Consider the following 16,133-nt stretch of genomic DNA (forward strand, 5'->3'; position numbering starts at 1 on the left):
GTAGAGGGGGAGGAAGTGAGAAAGGCCCTCCATGAGATGGACTGACAGAGCGGCTGCAACAAGGAACTGGGTCAAACATAACCAAAACCAAACTCAGTGCCATCAAGTCGATGCTGCTCCGAGACTTCCTGTGGGTTTCCAAGACTGTAACTGTTTCCTGGAATAGAAAGCTCAGTCTTACTCCCACAGAGCTACTGGCAGTTTTGAACTGTCAACCAGGATGTAACCAGTACACCACCAGGGATCCTGAGTTGAAGGATAAGAGCAACTGTGAGGGTGGCACAGGACCGGTGGTGTTCTGTTCAGTTATGCAGAGTCACTATGGGTTGGGACCAGTTCAACGGCACCTAACAATATATATAAACTGGGTTGTTGTAAAACATTGTCAGGGGTGGGGGTGGAGTGGTAATACAGCATCTATTTTGGTGGGTGTAGGCCATGGGACACTCTAGAAGCACCAATCAGAACAAACCTGAAAAACACACAGCTCAGGTTCAGAGGGGTTTGCACAGCATACAGCATAAGCCATGAACCGAGGAAACAGACGGTACTTTCAACAGAAACCCTCATTACAAAAATCAAATGAGAACTGTGAGCTGCTTCTCATAGGAGCCGCTCTCTGTAGTGGTATTGCAGGGTGAGTAGCTTCAGGATTCATTGAGTTAATGTGGTCAGTAACTCACTGGGGGCAATATCAAGATGGCCACTTAGTGAAAAAGACTCCAAAGGCTACAATAAAAAACCTTCCAAATAAACCCGCCTGGAAAGCTTGAAAGCCCACCCTGGGAAATACTGGAGTAACATTCCAGAAGCAGCAGGGCCAGTGCTGGGGTTTGTGAAGGGAGCAGAGCTCCTCCTCCCAGCTTCACCAGGTGTTCAAGCCAGCTCTCACCTTTGGCGTTCAAGGCATTTGCACATGTTCTTGCAATGGTATATTTTTCTTCTGTTTCTAAGCAGAGGATGCTCTGTAAATTGGTGCGTGTTTCGTAAACCATTGCACTGTCTGGGAATCAATATCTACATGGACTTTCTAATGTGAGGGGGACCAAGGTGAACCAGAGATGCCTAGACACATGGCAGTTTTGATGATTTTGGGCATAGGAATCTTTGATACTTCACTAGGATTTATTAGTTATTCCTAAGGCCACCCATCCACAAAATAACCTACACAGCCTTTGATGTCCCCATTGACCGAGAGGAAAGCATTCCTGTATCTTCAGTTACTTAACTGATAACCATGAAACCTTGACTCAGACATCTGGGGCTGGATAATCGTTTGTCAAAAGGAGCCATGGTGGAGCAGTGGTCATATGTTGGGCTGCTAATCTGGAGGTCAGCCGTTTGAAACCAGCAGCTGCTCCTCAGAGGGAAGATGAGACTTTCTATTCCTGTAAAGAGTTGCAGTCTTGGAAATGCACAGGTTAGTTTATACCCTGCTACATAGGGTTACAATGAGTCAGAATTGATCAGATGGCAGTGAGTAATCATACAGTAATAGCCTTTGTCAGTGTGCCTTGGGGGCTATGTCCGGTGCATAGTAGAGATACTGAGCAGCATCCTCAGTTTCCACCTAATTGAGGGCAGTTGCAACACTGACTCAGTTGTCACACGTGAATATATGGAAAGCACTGTCTGTTGACATTGAAAGCACTGCCGACTGGCGGGACTTGATCAAGTGCAATGTAGCCAAGGGGAATTAATGAAAGATTAATGAAGGTCAAACATGACAGTGGGACAAGAGGAAAGTAAAAGGAAATAGAGGAAAGAACTAGGAGGCAAAGGATATTTACAGAGGCAAAAGTACAGGCATTTACACATGTAAATATATTTTACACAATGATAGGGAAATAGATTTATATGCTTATATTAATGTTAAGTATTAAGCTAGCAGACTGACATTACGCCTCTGCTCATGCCCTTTTTCAAAGCAAGAACATTTGCTCTAACAAACTGGCATTCTGTGATACACACCCTCCCGGTACAATTGCTGAAGACAAAAATGGGTGCGTAAGCAAATGTGGTAAAGAAAGCTTATGGTGCCCGGTTAACAAAAGATATAGCATGTGGGGTCTGAAAGTCTTGAATATAAACAAGCAGTCATCCAGCTGAGAAGCAACAAACCCCACATGGAAGAAACACATCAGCCTGTGAGATCATGAGGTGTCGGATCAGGTATCAGGCATCAAAGACCTAGAACCTCCATGTGGGAGGGCAGAATGGAGACCCAAAACCCATCTGTAGAAAACTGGTCACAAGGAAGAGATAAGCCATTTAGGGAGCAGTTCAGCACTGACAAAACATAAAACTTTCCTCTAGTTCTTTAATGCTTCCTCCCCCCACGATCATGACCCCAATTCTACCTTACAGATCCGGCTAGACCAGAACATGTATACTGGTACAAATAAGAGCTCGCAACACAGGGAATCCAGGACAGATAAGCCCCTCAGAACCAATCATGAGAGTAGCGATACCCGGAGGGTAAGGTTAAGGTGGGGGAAGAAAGGGAGAATTGAGTTAGTTTATTGTGCCAGCCTGGCTGAGAAACATATGTGGCGTTAATTGAAGAGCGGAAGGATAAATGGCTCCGTGAGCCTCGCCTTTCGAGTTCTCGGGTCTCTGGCTTTCTGATGGTCGGAGCAGGGTGCAACTGCCTTAGCCAGTTCCCTGCTTCAGCTGGCAAGGCTCACTTCCTGCAAGACATCCCTGAGGAGAAGCCACATGGACCTACCCCGATGCAGCCCTGGGTGCTGGAGCAGCCGTGTGGAGACCCCTGCCAGCACTGAGATGTTTACACATTCACTGTTTCAGCTTTCCTCCTGCCGTGGGCGTCATTGTGTCAGTTTTGTGAGATGGAGGAGGACTTTATGGATTGGTGTTGGACATATGGGTTAATATTGGACTTCGGGGCTTGGGCAGCACTAGGTCGGGATGTTTTCTTGATGTGCACTTACCCTTTATATAAAGCTCTCTCTTATGCATGAGTTTCTGTGGATTTGTTTCTCTATAGTACCCAGACTAACACAGGAACCAGTTACAATGATTGATGTATTAACACCCCAACCCCTCCACCCCCGTAGATGAACAACAGAAAAGTGGGTAAAGGGAGACAGCAATCAGTGTAAGACATGAAATAATAATAATTTAGAAACTATCAAGGCTTCATGAGGGAGGGAAAAAATGAGATGCTACCAAAGGCTCAAGTAGAAAGAAAATGTTTTGAAAATGATGATGGCAACAGATGGACAAATGTGTTTTGCACAATGGATGGATAGATGGATTTTTATATGAGCTGTAGAGCTCCCAATAAAATGATTTTAAAAAGAAGAAGAGTATTAACCACCTTAAAAAAATAAAGGAAGAAAGCACTGTCGCGTGTCCTGGTGGAACACAATCACCCTCTCCGGGTGAGTTTTGAGAAGCAAGGAGTCTTCGCGTCTTAACATCCGTTAAAAGGGAGGAAGCGGGCGGAAAGAGCCACCATCGCATTTATGAAATAACTACAGGAGCAGGGCCCACGAGAATTCACAACAGGATCGAAGGGTTTAACTGGACCAAGAGAACAAGAACACAAGAACACATCTGGAACTTTAGAGCAGCTTTTCAGGCACGGGCAAAGTTGAGTCCCCAAAGACTATAGCCCACGTGAATCCAGGGACCAGTTAGATGCACTTCTTTATCTCCCTTTTCAGCAAACGCCCTGTAACTCTGGGGCTCAGTTCTCCATTTGCAGCAGAGGCAGCTGCTGTTGAAACTCTGGTTCCACCAGGTAGTGGCCTGTGTGTAGTCCTGGGCAAACGACATGGTGGGAAGAAAATCTCCACGTCTCAGCTTCCACATCTGCAAAATGCTACCTGTAAAAGCTACCAGCGGGGAGGGGGCCTGGGTGAGAAGCAAGAAGATGGTTTGTAGTGGGCACTGTCTCATGAGCATTTTATAGAAAGTCCTCATTAAATAGTGACTTTTACAGTTTGTATCCGTATTTTTTTATAACCTTCTTCTTGTTTTTAATTCAGCAGGAACCAGAGTGGGGTGGAAGTAGGAAACAGTGGCAAGGAGAGCCTGGTAAGCCGAGAATCCTTCACCTAGGTCTAATCAGCTAAGCTCTCCTACCGGCACTGGGGAACTAGACTGCACCAGGCTTGTCAGTAAAGCTAGGATATCCCACTTTGAGGACTAAGGTGCACCTGGCCCAAGCCATGCCGTTTTCAATTGCCTGGTATGCATGTGAAAGTTGGACGCTGAATAAGGGAGGCTGAAGAAGCAGCTAGGCATGTGAATTATGGTGTGGCAAAAAATATGGAAAGCACCATGGACTGCCAAAAGAACCAACAAATCTGTCTTAGAAGAAGTACGTTCAGAACGCTCCTTGGAAGCAAGGATGGTGAGACTGGACGTACCGTAGACAGGTTGTCAGGAGAGATCCGTCCCTGGAGAAGGACATCATGCTGGGTGAGTAGAGGCCAGAGAGAAGGAGGAAGGCTCTCGGTGAGCTGGTTTGATACAATGGCCCCAAGTGTGAGAAAGGTACAGGGCCAGTCCGGGTTCTGTTCGGTTGTAAACAGAGTTGCTATTAGTCCAAACCAACTTCAGTGGCACGTAACAATACCTGCGCAGACTCCAGGCAGAGACAACTGGCTTGGGGGTCATAAAATTTAAGCTCTTGGCTCAGTGGATTCCAGATACGGGATGATGGTCAGCTACTTGCCCCTCGGAGAGGCAAGCACCTCCCCAGTCATGTTAGAAGGAATCCCAACAGAGATCAAAAGATCGTCTCTGGATTCAGGCCAATCAGATTCTGTGATTTATGTAAGAGAACTACAGACCCAAACTGTCCTAAAACTATCACCCAGTCATGTACCAAAGCAATGTTCTTGGTAGCTGTCCTTGAAGTGCAATGATTTAATTTAAAAAGATTTTCACATGATCACATTCAAAGAACTGAAAGTCTCTTAATTATGTAATGCTTCGCCAATAATTAAACAGTCTTCTGTAATGTCCACTAAGAGGAAATCTGAATTACAGGCCATTTGCAGATAGAAGCAATACTGAAAACATCTGAAAGGCTATAAATTCAATGTTGTACAACCACAAATCTGTTCCAAAATTGCATCTGAACATTAAGAATGTCTCTGGCCTTCCCTTAACGGTAAGTCCTATCAAATCAATTAGCTGTTAAAATAGTTTAATTGGAACATATGTATTTTAATTTTGTGTGTGTGTATTAAAAAAAGGCTTCTTAATCAACCCAAAATATTCTGAAATCGCACTGCTAGGTAATGTAGTGAAAGAATTGAACTTATAACTGCATAAAACCAAGGATGTGGAAAATGTGGGAAGGAAGATATTCAAACAGTAACTGGAAAGGAATAAATTAAGCATCATATTAGTTTACTGCAATTATTCTGAAAAGCAGTGTAGAAAGGAATTTTCAAATAACCCACCACCGATCCCTAACACATACTTACCTGTTTGTTCTTAGAGCTAAATAGTTGCTTTCTGTTCTTTCATAAGGACTTATTTTCACGCAAAATCATTATGTTTCCCCCTCCTCCCATCTAACGACACTGCTATCAGAACAAGTCAAAAAAAGTTAAAAAAAATAAAGAGTATTAAAAAATTTTTTTAAAGACCTATCATCCTGGTGGTGCAGCTGGGGAAGAACTGAGCTGTTACCAGCAAGGTCACAGTTCAAAGCCGCCAGCCACTCTGTGGGAGAATGAAGCCGCTCTAAGCCCTGTAGCCTGGGACCCCTGTGCAGGGTTGCGGTGAGGTGGAGCCGACTTCATAGCCTTAAGTGTTTTTTCTGCATAGTAATGCTTAGAAGCCCTGGGGACACAGTGGATCAAGCATCGGGCTGCTAACTGAAAGGTTGGCAGTCCAAGCCTACCACTCCTCTGTGGGAGAAAGATGAGGTGCGGAGGTGATGATTTATAGCCTCAGAAACCCTAGGGAGCAAGTCCACAGCAGGGGCTCTCAACCTTCCTCATGCCTCGACCCTTTCATATAGTTCCTCATGTGGTGGTGACCCCCCCCCCACCATAGTTATTTTCATTGCTACTTCATCACTGGAATTTTGCTACTGTTATGAATTGGGCGGCCCCTGTGAAAGGGTCGTTCAACCCCCCAAAGGGGTCGCAACCCACAGGTTGAGAACCACTGGTTGATGTGAGTCGGAATCAATTCAATGGAAGTGGATTTATAGCCCTGGTAGACATGTTTATCTTAGCACGCGTGCGCACGCACACACACACACACACACACACACACACACACACACACACACACACCAACTCCTGTAAAACAAACAAACCCCAAGCCAAACAAACAATAATTTTACGCCTAAACCACAAACACCTCAGAGGATTAAAAAATACGTATCAATTTAAGTCACTTGAATAAAAGGGGACGACATATGTCTAGCAGTGTTTAGCTCTGCAGGTGAAGGGGGAAAGGAAGGGAAATGGAGGAAGGAGAGCCCAATCACAGCTGAAAATCACGAGTCCCTTCCTACGCTCAAACTATCATCCTGGAATTCTACATAAAACACAGACTGGGAAGATTTGAATCTTGCAGTTTTCCCTGTCTGACCTGCTCCCACCGCTCCTTGCTCTCACTGACAAAATGATGCTCTTCTTAAAGAGAGACTCCGAAGGCCAATCTTTTTCAAAACCTAAGACTGCACACCAGCTGTGAGGGCAGGGTTGTGTTCTGAGGGGCCCTTTGCCATGTTCACGGAGAGAGGTGCTTAGCAGATCCTGATGAGTGAGCACGTGAGTCAATGCATGGACCAATGAATGGGAAAGCGCAAAGGAGAGAAAGGACTAAAATGGATCCGCAACGCTGCCCACAGGAAGAGGACGAGGAAGGGACGTCTAGGTGACCGCCACACACAGAACCGAACCCACTGACCAGCGGGGAGAGAGCCCATGGAGGAAATTTGCCAAGACCAATTCAGAAGCAAGCCAGAAAGAAAACAGCCCCAAACCATCCTTGTTCATTATCTCCTGAGATAAAATCATCTTGGCAGGAAAGGAGACGCAGGTACATTCAGACACACTTGGCACAATATACCTCCTCTTGAGGCATCTGAATATACTATAAGATTTTTTAAAATAGTAACACTTCTATTTTTATTGATATGGTTGGTATAATATACCTGACCTCTTTCGTTCTGTTTTTGTATTAAGAGTCTTCTTTCTTTTTTTCGGACATAAGATTTTGTTTTTGTCACATCAGCAGGCATAAATGGAGATCCATCACTCCCATGGCCTGGAAGGTCTATGGGGCGCTGGACCAGTGCTACTGCACTCAATGCGTCAGCAGCCTCACAACTTTCATGCTCCACAGTCCTTTTATTTTAGCAATAACTGCATCAACGTTAATAGACCCTTGGGCAAGAGTCATACTCTGATATAACCACCACCTTTTGTAGGCCGAACTTAGACATTGGCTTTACCAATACCCAAACCACTAGTGATGCGGTAGGATCTTGAAAAGCTTAACTGTTTTCTACTTGGCATATTTCGTAAAAGCATCAAATAAAATCAAGACACTGAGAGGAGGACTCTAGAACTGATGGGATCCAAAAATAAGAGAAGGACGAGAGGGGTCCTCAGTCCAAAGAGTCTATGTTCTAAGATTCCCAGCTCCTACTACGTATAAAGCCTGTTTCTATATTCCTTAGCGAACAGGCTATCAGACTGCTCTTGGCGATCAACACTCTTCTAAACCCAACACCAAACATACTGCCTTCAAGTCAATTCCGATGTCAGTCAATGTCTTTTCCTTGTGAAGCCACTGGTGGGTTTGAACCGTTGATCTCACAGCAGCCAGAGCTTAACCACAGAGCCACTGGGGCTCTTCTGTCAAGCTACCCCTGAACTGCATTTGCACAACCAAGCGAGAGTTAGCCTCACGCAAGAAATAATGAGAAAGCCAACACTTCCACTTCGCAGGGCAGTGCGCCCCTGGGGTAAAGACAGAAGACAGCAAGTAAAGCAGGAGATTTATACAAGATGGGATGCCAACAGTCACCGGGGCTAACGGGACGCCAAGTGGCATCTACCTCCGCTGTAGGGAAAGGGAACATGAAGTGCAGGGAAGAGGAGAGAGAGGCTTCCTAGCTGGCCCTGGGTGGATGAGTCATCAAGAACACCTTCTGCCTTCTCCATGTCTATAAATAATCCCAGGTGCTGCCATTTCATTTAATTACGAAGCCTCTCCAGATGGAGAGAAATAATTAAGCAGTCAGTAGCACCGACACGATATAAGGAACGGGTTAGCAACTTGTGAAACATTTGAGTTTTGAAGTTTCCTTTCAACCATGAAATAAGGGCAGAAATGCAAAGTGGGCAGATGACTTAACCAGAGACCTTCGGGAAGCATCACATGTCGGTGGTCATGTTCTGGGGAGAAATAGAAATCGACGAGGCTGGCAGAAAGGGGTCTGAGGCTGCCGAGTGGAAAATGTACCTGCAAATGAAGACACATGGACAGGGTGGTGGAAGTGGATTGTTAAAAAGGAAATATTTTAAGACAATCTACAAATAAACCAGGACACGATTTATCTTATTTCTTAAATGCACAAGAGATATGTCCATTGACTGGGCCTCAGGATACAGGCATGTTAAAAATGTTAGGTATTTGTGTCTAATGCAGATTCAGAAGTGACTGCTCCCCGCAAAGAAGACAGGGGGAAAAAAAGACAGTTGAGCAAATCTTCTAACTATAGACACTTCCAGAATCATACAATGAAGGTCCAAACGGCAGTGAAGACCAAGAGCTAGGAGCACAGTGCCAGGCATTCAAATGACAACGACATCTAAGTACTGCAACCAATGGACGTTCCCTCTAAGATCGGAAACTGAAAGATAATTGTGTGTATTGTGAAGAATAAAGCGCCGTGGTAACCAAACCCACAAATGGGGGAGACTGAATGTCTCTGAGCATCAGACTGAAAGCCACTCAGGTCTGACCACAGAGGGGCTTCAATCTTCGCAAGAACATGGAAGAAGATAAATGAGGGAGCGTGACGGAACAGATTTGAAGAGAGAGACAAACAAAACCAGAGCCCAGTGCAGACAGATAGGAGACACGGGTAGTGACGACTGCAGGACCAGGGAGACATCATGCTGGGTGCTGGGTGCTCTTGCTCGGAGCCCACGCAATCTTTTTGTGAATTATTTTTCCATCTTAATCTGTTAATGTTTGTTCTCAACCACAACAATATCGGCACTCTTCATTTAAAATGCTCTCTCCCGGTTATGCTCCTGTTGCTTGCCTTTCTTTCTTTCCTGGCTAAGTTTCTGAAAGATTTTTGGTACCGTCTGGGAAACCTTGTAGAGCAGGGGTCTTCAAATTTTTTAAACATGGGGGCAGTTCACTGGCCCTCAGACCCATTGGAGGGCCGGACTATAGTTTAAAAAAAACTATGAATAAATTCCTATGCACACTGCACGTCTTATTTTGAAGTAAAAAAAAAGCGGGGCAAAAACATCTGGCGGGCCGGCTCAATGTCCTCGCGGGCCGTAGTTTGAGGACCCCTGCTGCAGAGGGTCACTAAGAGTCAGCATTACTAGATGGAAGTGGATACTCTGTTTCCACCATGGACAGAAGTAGGGGTCATTTGAATGACTCCTACCTCTCATCGTTGTTCATTAATGTTTTGTTCCAAATGAGTTTCCTATACCATGAAAATTCCAAAATCAATAATGAAAACAAAATAGCCGAACCATATACTTTCTCAGTTATTTGATAAGCCTATAAAACCAAACTCCTGTTTACATACAAGCCCTGCAACCGTCTGGTGTTTTTAAAATCTGTTATTAAAATGGGGCGAAGGTTTACGAGAGATCGTCAGGTTTACATCTGAGGATTCATTTACATCCTGTTTCATCACATTCACTGCCGTTCCCTCCGGGCAGCCTCACCCACCTCACCCCATCTCCACTCCTCTTTCTTTCCTAGCACTTTGGAACTTAAAAACTTGGTCCTTGGGTACAATTTACCTCTTAATGGTCAATATTTCTAAGGTGTACATAAAATAGTGTTATTGCTTCCCTTATTGACCTGTCGTTTGGCTGAAAAATGAGCTTCAGGCTTAAGGTCAGTTCCACACCTGAAAGATAACACAGTTTGAGGGTTCCACCCATCTCTATCAGGAAGACAGGCCTCTTTCATGATTTCGCCACAACCTTTTCATATTGTTCCTGATGTTGTGGTGACCCCCCCAACCATAAAATTATTTTCGTTGCTACTTCATAACTGTAATTTTGCTACTGTTATGAATCAGGCGACCCCTGTGAAAGGGTCGTTTGACCCCCAAAGGGGCTGCGACCCACCGGTTGAGAACCACTGTTCTACATCTTTTCCTACCCTGTCCAGGAATTCTAATAGGATCCCTTTTAGAGAAGTCGGAAGTATTAGTCATCGTGTAAAGCTGGGTGTTGGTACGTATGGTTTAAATACCAAGGAAAGTGTTACAGAATAAGAGAACGTTTAAAAGGAACTTTTAAATTAATTTATATTTTTGTATCAGACAGTAAAGAATACTGGAGGGACTACCTTAATAAAGAAACAAAAAATTCTATTTTAATTTTGTACATGAATAATCTGGCCTCCTTAGTGGTTTAACAATGAATCCCTAAACCCCTTGCAAATTCTTTATTTTTTAAATTTTGTGTATTAAAAAAGTTACAAGCCAAACTATCATTTGGCTCTCCCCCTAAAATTTCCATGGGGTTTCTGTCTATAGGTGACTTGTGTGAATCAGAAGAGGATCACCACGTGTTGTAAGTTGCAGTATAAATCTTACCTTCAATTGCTATCAAATACACCGTATGGAGATTTGTAAAGCAAAGATGCATGACCAGATGATGCCCTTTCAGACATGGAGACAGTTCCTTCCTTCCTTCCTTCCTTCCTTCCTTCCTTCCTTCCTTCCTTCCTTCCTTCCTTCCATCCATCCATCCATCCCTGGTGCTCCACAGGGAAAAGCCTGGCTTGCTAGCTTGCAGTGTTGGCATTTTCACAGACATGAACACAACTGTTCATCAGAAAAGACCTTCAACCCTGCCTGCAGTCAAAGATGTCAGCTACCATCCATAGTTACTGAGGACCAGGGCAGAGATCTTGGTCCTAAAGCCACACTGACGTGGACACACAGAAGACGGACTGGGTATTATGATAGAATGGGGACTCACAGCCCACTAAGGCCAGTAGCCAACCACTTACCAAAACCTCGATTAATATCCCGGGGACACTGTGGGCCAGACCGCCCAGACTTGTTATGTGAAACCTCGCATATTTAACAGCAGGAAAGAAATGAGTGGACTAATGTGAAGGTTTAACAAATTATTCCCATAATAGGGCCATCGCGGGCAACTCCTCGTCTAAGCCAGCGCACGACCCTTTAGCCACCATGTACCGTCTGGGTCCTGCTTATTTCTGAAATACCACAAACTTCATCAAATGGAATTGCAGTAAAGGCAGAAAAAGGATGAAAGAGGACTGAGGTAAAGAAGGAGAGAGCAGCTGGAATAACAAAAACTGACAGTGTAGAAAACGATTAGCTGCACGGACTGCCTGTGCACGATGGCTACGGATGTGCGTGGACACAACCTCGGCGAGATGGGCACTCCCGGATCACTCACACCCTGTCACTCGGTGTCCTCGGTCCCTTGGGCGACTGTACTAGAAGCGCACAGGCTGACGGCTTTAACAGAATCTAGAACTCTGCATTCGGGACAGCGCTAAGGGAACGCTTTCCCTCTTTGTGTCCTTGTCTCCCTGCACCCTCTGTGAGGCCAGTATTCCTTAGAGACTGTCATGTGTCTTGGCATCAATCTTGCCTGGGCACAGAGACCCTTGCTCATCTTTCTTGGTGCCAGGGGGCACCGCTGATAGCTGCTCACTTATTTAATCTCTTAAATCTCAAGAGATTGACTCAAGACACATTCTAATCCCATAGCTAATACCTTGCCTAATTAACATAACGACCTCCCAACCTGAAACATTAAAATAGGAGGGGTTAGCCTTTACAACACATGGGATTTCAGTACATAATACTGAGATTCATGGACTAGCAAAGTTGACACTGATTGGGGGCGGGGGCATAATTCCATGGCGGGTGCTCGGAATGACTGTGAACTTATGAACACTGTGTCAGAGCCAGCCTCTTTACAGGGAGGAGTTTCTCGAAGCCCCGCTCTCTAGCCTTATCACACGGGATGGTAACAATAAGCCCTCAGGGGACAGAAACCAATTATGCTCATTATTTATTTAAGGTAGCAGCACAGAAATTGCACTGACGAGGCAATGAATATTCCACTTGACTTTGAAATTCATTAGGTCTTGCGATTTTTCAGAGTATTTGGAGGAGAAATTCCAAAATCTCAAATTCAGCATTCTTACAGAAGCATTCAAAATACAAAAATATCAAAATATAAGATCTCACTAGGCTGCAAATGAAAGTAACAATAATACTTTCCCCCAATGCATGATAAAGTGTGAACCCACATGTATAAATGTATAGTGTGAATTTTTAAGGAAAACAAAGAAAGTGGTTCAATACAGCTGTTACCCAAATACAATTCTGTTCTATTTTATACTATCTGCACTCTATTTTGTGTCTACAAGACAGTAACTCAAAATTTAGACAAAGACTTAAGAAGTGAAAATGCACTAAATGTCTTTGTATGGGAACTAGCAGCTCTATCTAGAAACACTGAAAATTCAAAACCTAGATTTCACACTGAGATATTTTCTTGGTTCGCATACCAATGGGTCTTGATTGCCTGTGACTCTAATTGGTCTCAGATTTAACAAGAGTCTATAGAGCTAGAAAAATAAAAGCATTTGGCTAGAGCATGCTGGGAAATAGTCCATTCAGTACATATAAACACATCTTCCAAGGTTATTTTCCTATAAGAATAGGGCCCTATAAGGTAGGATGATTGGCTGTGCTGGGGGGATCTGTGCATGTGACAGAGAAGGGGGGTGAATACCTTACAGGTAGGGCTAACAGCACAGAGATTTAGCTGCATCCAGAGCAGCATGCCAAGAAGGACAACGTCAGACAGCAAGGGGTTAACCAAATACATTAACCCCTTTCAAGTCATCAACATTTAGGACAAGAACCCAAGCAATGTGCCAATGGGGCAATGCCCAGAACAGACTTCTGATGATGAAAAGAATGTGCCTATAGAAACACAGAGATGGGTGCCTAGAGGTTGGCTGGTGTTTACCAAGGGTGGACTGTATTGCTGCAGGTCTTAGACATAATGGAGCTGACCCAGAAGCATAGTGAGCCCATAAACAAAAGAAGAAAACACTGCCTGGTCCTGGGCCCGCTTCATGATGGGTTCTGGATTGAGCTGTTATGACCCACAGGATTTTTCACTGGCTAATTTTAAGAATTAAGTCATGCGGTGTTTTTCCTAGTCTGCTGTAGTCTGTAAACTCTGCTGACACTGGTCCGGCATCATAGCAATACAGAACTCTCCAGTGAAAAGACGGTGCATGAAGTGGACTGGCTGGGAATGGAACCCTGGACTCTCGTATGAAAGGCAGCTCCTCTCCTCCACCACATCCACCGCCACCAGGAAACACCCGGGATTTCATTCAACCCCAACTTCATTTTTGATGATCTAGAAACAGATCAGGTCACATTTCATAGACACCGACAATGAGACTGGCAAATGTCAGTTACTGATCATCACCATACGCAGCAAGAAGGAATTCTTTCTGACTCCCGTGCATGAGGTCTTAAAACACGGCTGCCTTAAGGTTCAGGACAGGAATCAGGGAGAAGAGGTGTGTATGAGGAGCCCAGTCCAACACACTGCACACAACCACAGCTTCGGAAACATTTGACTTTGATACACAGGGAAAAATGCTCTTTATGTCATGGTCCTATTCCAAATTATTCTTGCCCATTATTTAGACAGAAAAATTGGTGGGCAAGACTCAATGAGAGGATGTCAAGACATGTTGGATGAAAAGAGGTCTAGGTCAGGACTCAAGGAAAGGATATACAACTGGTTTGTGACCCAGAGGTGGACCGCCCACGCTAGTGCTACAGCCAGTGCTGAAGGTCCCCACTCCCATCAGTTCAAACGTTGACTAGGACATCAGCCTTTCCAAAGTCTCACACACAACCCCCGTCTGAAGCTCAATCCAAGAAACTAGAGAGGGAGGGAGAGCGAGATGGGTCGGAAAGGAGGGAGGGCTACGAGGGAGGGAATGAGCAGACTGTGATAATAGTCACTGTGTGTCTCATTAAAAGGACAGGGACATTAATGCTCTATCTCAGAGACAAAGAGGCTGTTCAGAAAAGGCAGGTGTTACCCGCTGGTGTTGGAAACGGTCTGCTGTCTTTAATTTTCCAACAGGATTACTACGGTAAAAGGAACACCTGCATGTATGTCGTTCTTAGGCAGATTTTTCACACTGAAAGACAAGGCACACACCTACTGCTCAGGTTACCTTCCGTTCAAGAAAGGGTCTCCTCTATCTTGCGGCTACTTGGTAGAGGGGCTCTCTGGTCAACACCACTTTTACTGGACTGGACCTATTCGACAACCTGGACCCCATGTCTGTGGAGGGACACAGGGCTTCTGCGTGTAGACCCGACACGAGAGGCATGTACATTCATTGCCATAAACACATCGAGCGAGATAGAACAGGATGGGCATTCACAGATTCCTTAGAAATGGTCTCAAGAAAAACTTTCGTTGCCATGGGGATTTCTGGGAGGGAGGGAAAGAAAAGGATCTCTTTCGAGAAGTGACTGATGCTATTTATTAATCTACTTGCAAGTACTGTCAAATTTTAAAGTTGCTCCAGAGAAAACTACCTTTTACTTTCCCCTCAACGTACCCCTACCCCAACACCACCATCAGCCTCTTAATATGCCGAAGGAAGTCGTTACAAAATGCTTCAGCAGTGAAGGAACTTAGATGATAAATGTGTTCTTCAATCTGTGCACCAGTCAAGTAGCAATAAAATCAGGATAATTCATGCAAAAATTTTCATTATGTTTCTAAACATACTTATTTACATTTTAAATCACACATTAGACAATATGAAATATCTTTCATTTAGACAGGTGTGAACAAGAAAACAGATGCATTCATTAAACATAGAACAAATCGGTGAATTAAAGAAAAAAAATACTCAGAGAACGCTCTGGATGAAGCACTTCAGCCACCGTAAACTTACTTGAAAAAAGATGGCCATGGCTCCAATGATTCTGTTTTCAGAAATGGCTGTTTGAAAGCTGTCAAAGTCGTCTGGATTGTAGAAGAAAATCTGCATCTGGAAGAGAAATCATTGGGAGAAAATGTATTAAGAAACCTCTCAAACCAATTTGAAAGTAGAGCGTCAAGTGCATGAGCCCAGATTCCCTGCTTGCTGAGGTGTTGCTAACCTGATTCATCTGTGCAGATTGTTTTTCCGTTTGCAGTATTTGAGAGCAAACCCAAAGCATTATATCATTTTGTTGCTACATATTCAAGGATGCCCTAACAACACCCATCTCCACGCATAATCAAAGTACGACCCAAACAGCCCAACACGGAGGCCTTCCTTTCACCCAGTACCCCAGTCAATGTTTGCTTGAGTCCCACGCTTTCTTCACCCAGTGACATTTGGTCCATATGTTGACACTGTTGCGTCTGGGCGATGCTGGGTCAGTTCGGACTCATACTGTTCCTATGAGGTGTGAGGGGGGCTGCAAAAAACCCATGGGAAAATTCCATGAGATCTTAATTTCCCTTACTGATGAAACTTTAAAAACAATTTTTATTGGATACGAGGTGAGGGGTTACATGTCTATTGACAAAACTTTGGCGGGGCCCTCATGCAACAATGTGAAACGTTGCTCAATCCTGTCGCTACGTTCGAGGGCACTGCCGCAACCAGTGTGCCAGCCATCCCACTGAAGGTCTTCCTTTTGGTTGGCCCTGACTTTCCCAAGCATGACCTCCTTCTCCGGGACTGATCCTCTTTGGACAAGGCCTGGCCATCCTCACTTGTGAGGAACATTCTGACTGTCTTTCTTCCAAGACATAATATTTGCCCACCCTGGCTGTCCACATACACTGATTTTCTTTGCCAACATCATAATTCAAAGG

The 16,133-nt window shown here is 44.5% G+C and overlaps 1 protein-coding gene across 5 annotated transcripts in view; it reads right to left on the reverse strand.

Moving 5' to 3' along the window:
• Positions 1-16,133, reverse strand: part of PTPRG (protein tyrosine phosphatase receptor type G) — a 755,578-nt gene that overhangs the window by 217,630 nt on the left and 521,815 nt on the right. For all 5 annotated transcript variants that reach the window (XM_075549956.1, XM_075549955.1, XM_075549953.1 and 2 more), the window contains exon 5: positions 15,220-15,315. In XM_075549956.1, the coding sequence (XP_075406071.1) occupies positions 15,220-15,315 (96 nt within the window). The remainder of the gene's footprint in view (positions 1-15,219; positions 15,316-16,133) is intronic.

Source organism: Tenrec ecaudatus, chromosome 5, assembly GCF_050624435.1.
Source record: "Tenrec ecaudatus isolate mTenEca1 chromosome 5, mTenEca1.hap1, whole genome shotgun sequence".
NCBI lineage: Eukaryota > Metazoa > Chordata > Mammalia > Afrosoricida > Tenrecidae > Tenrec > Tenrec ecaudatus.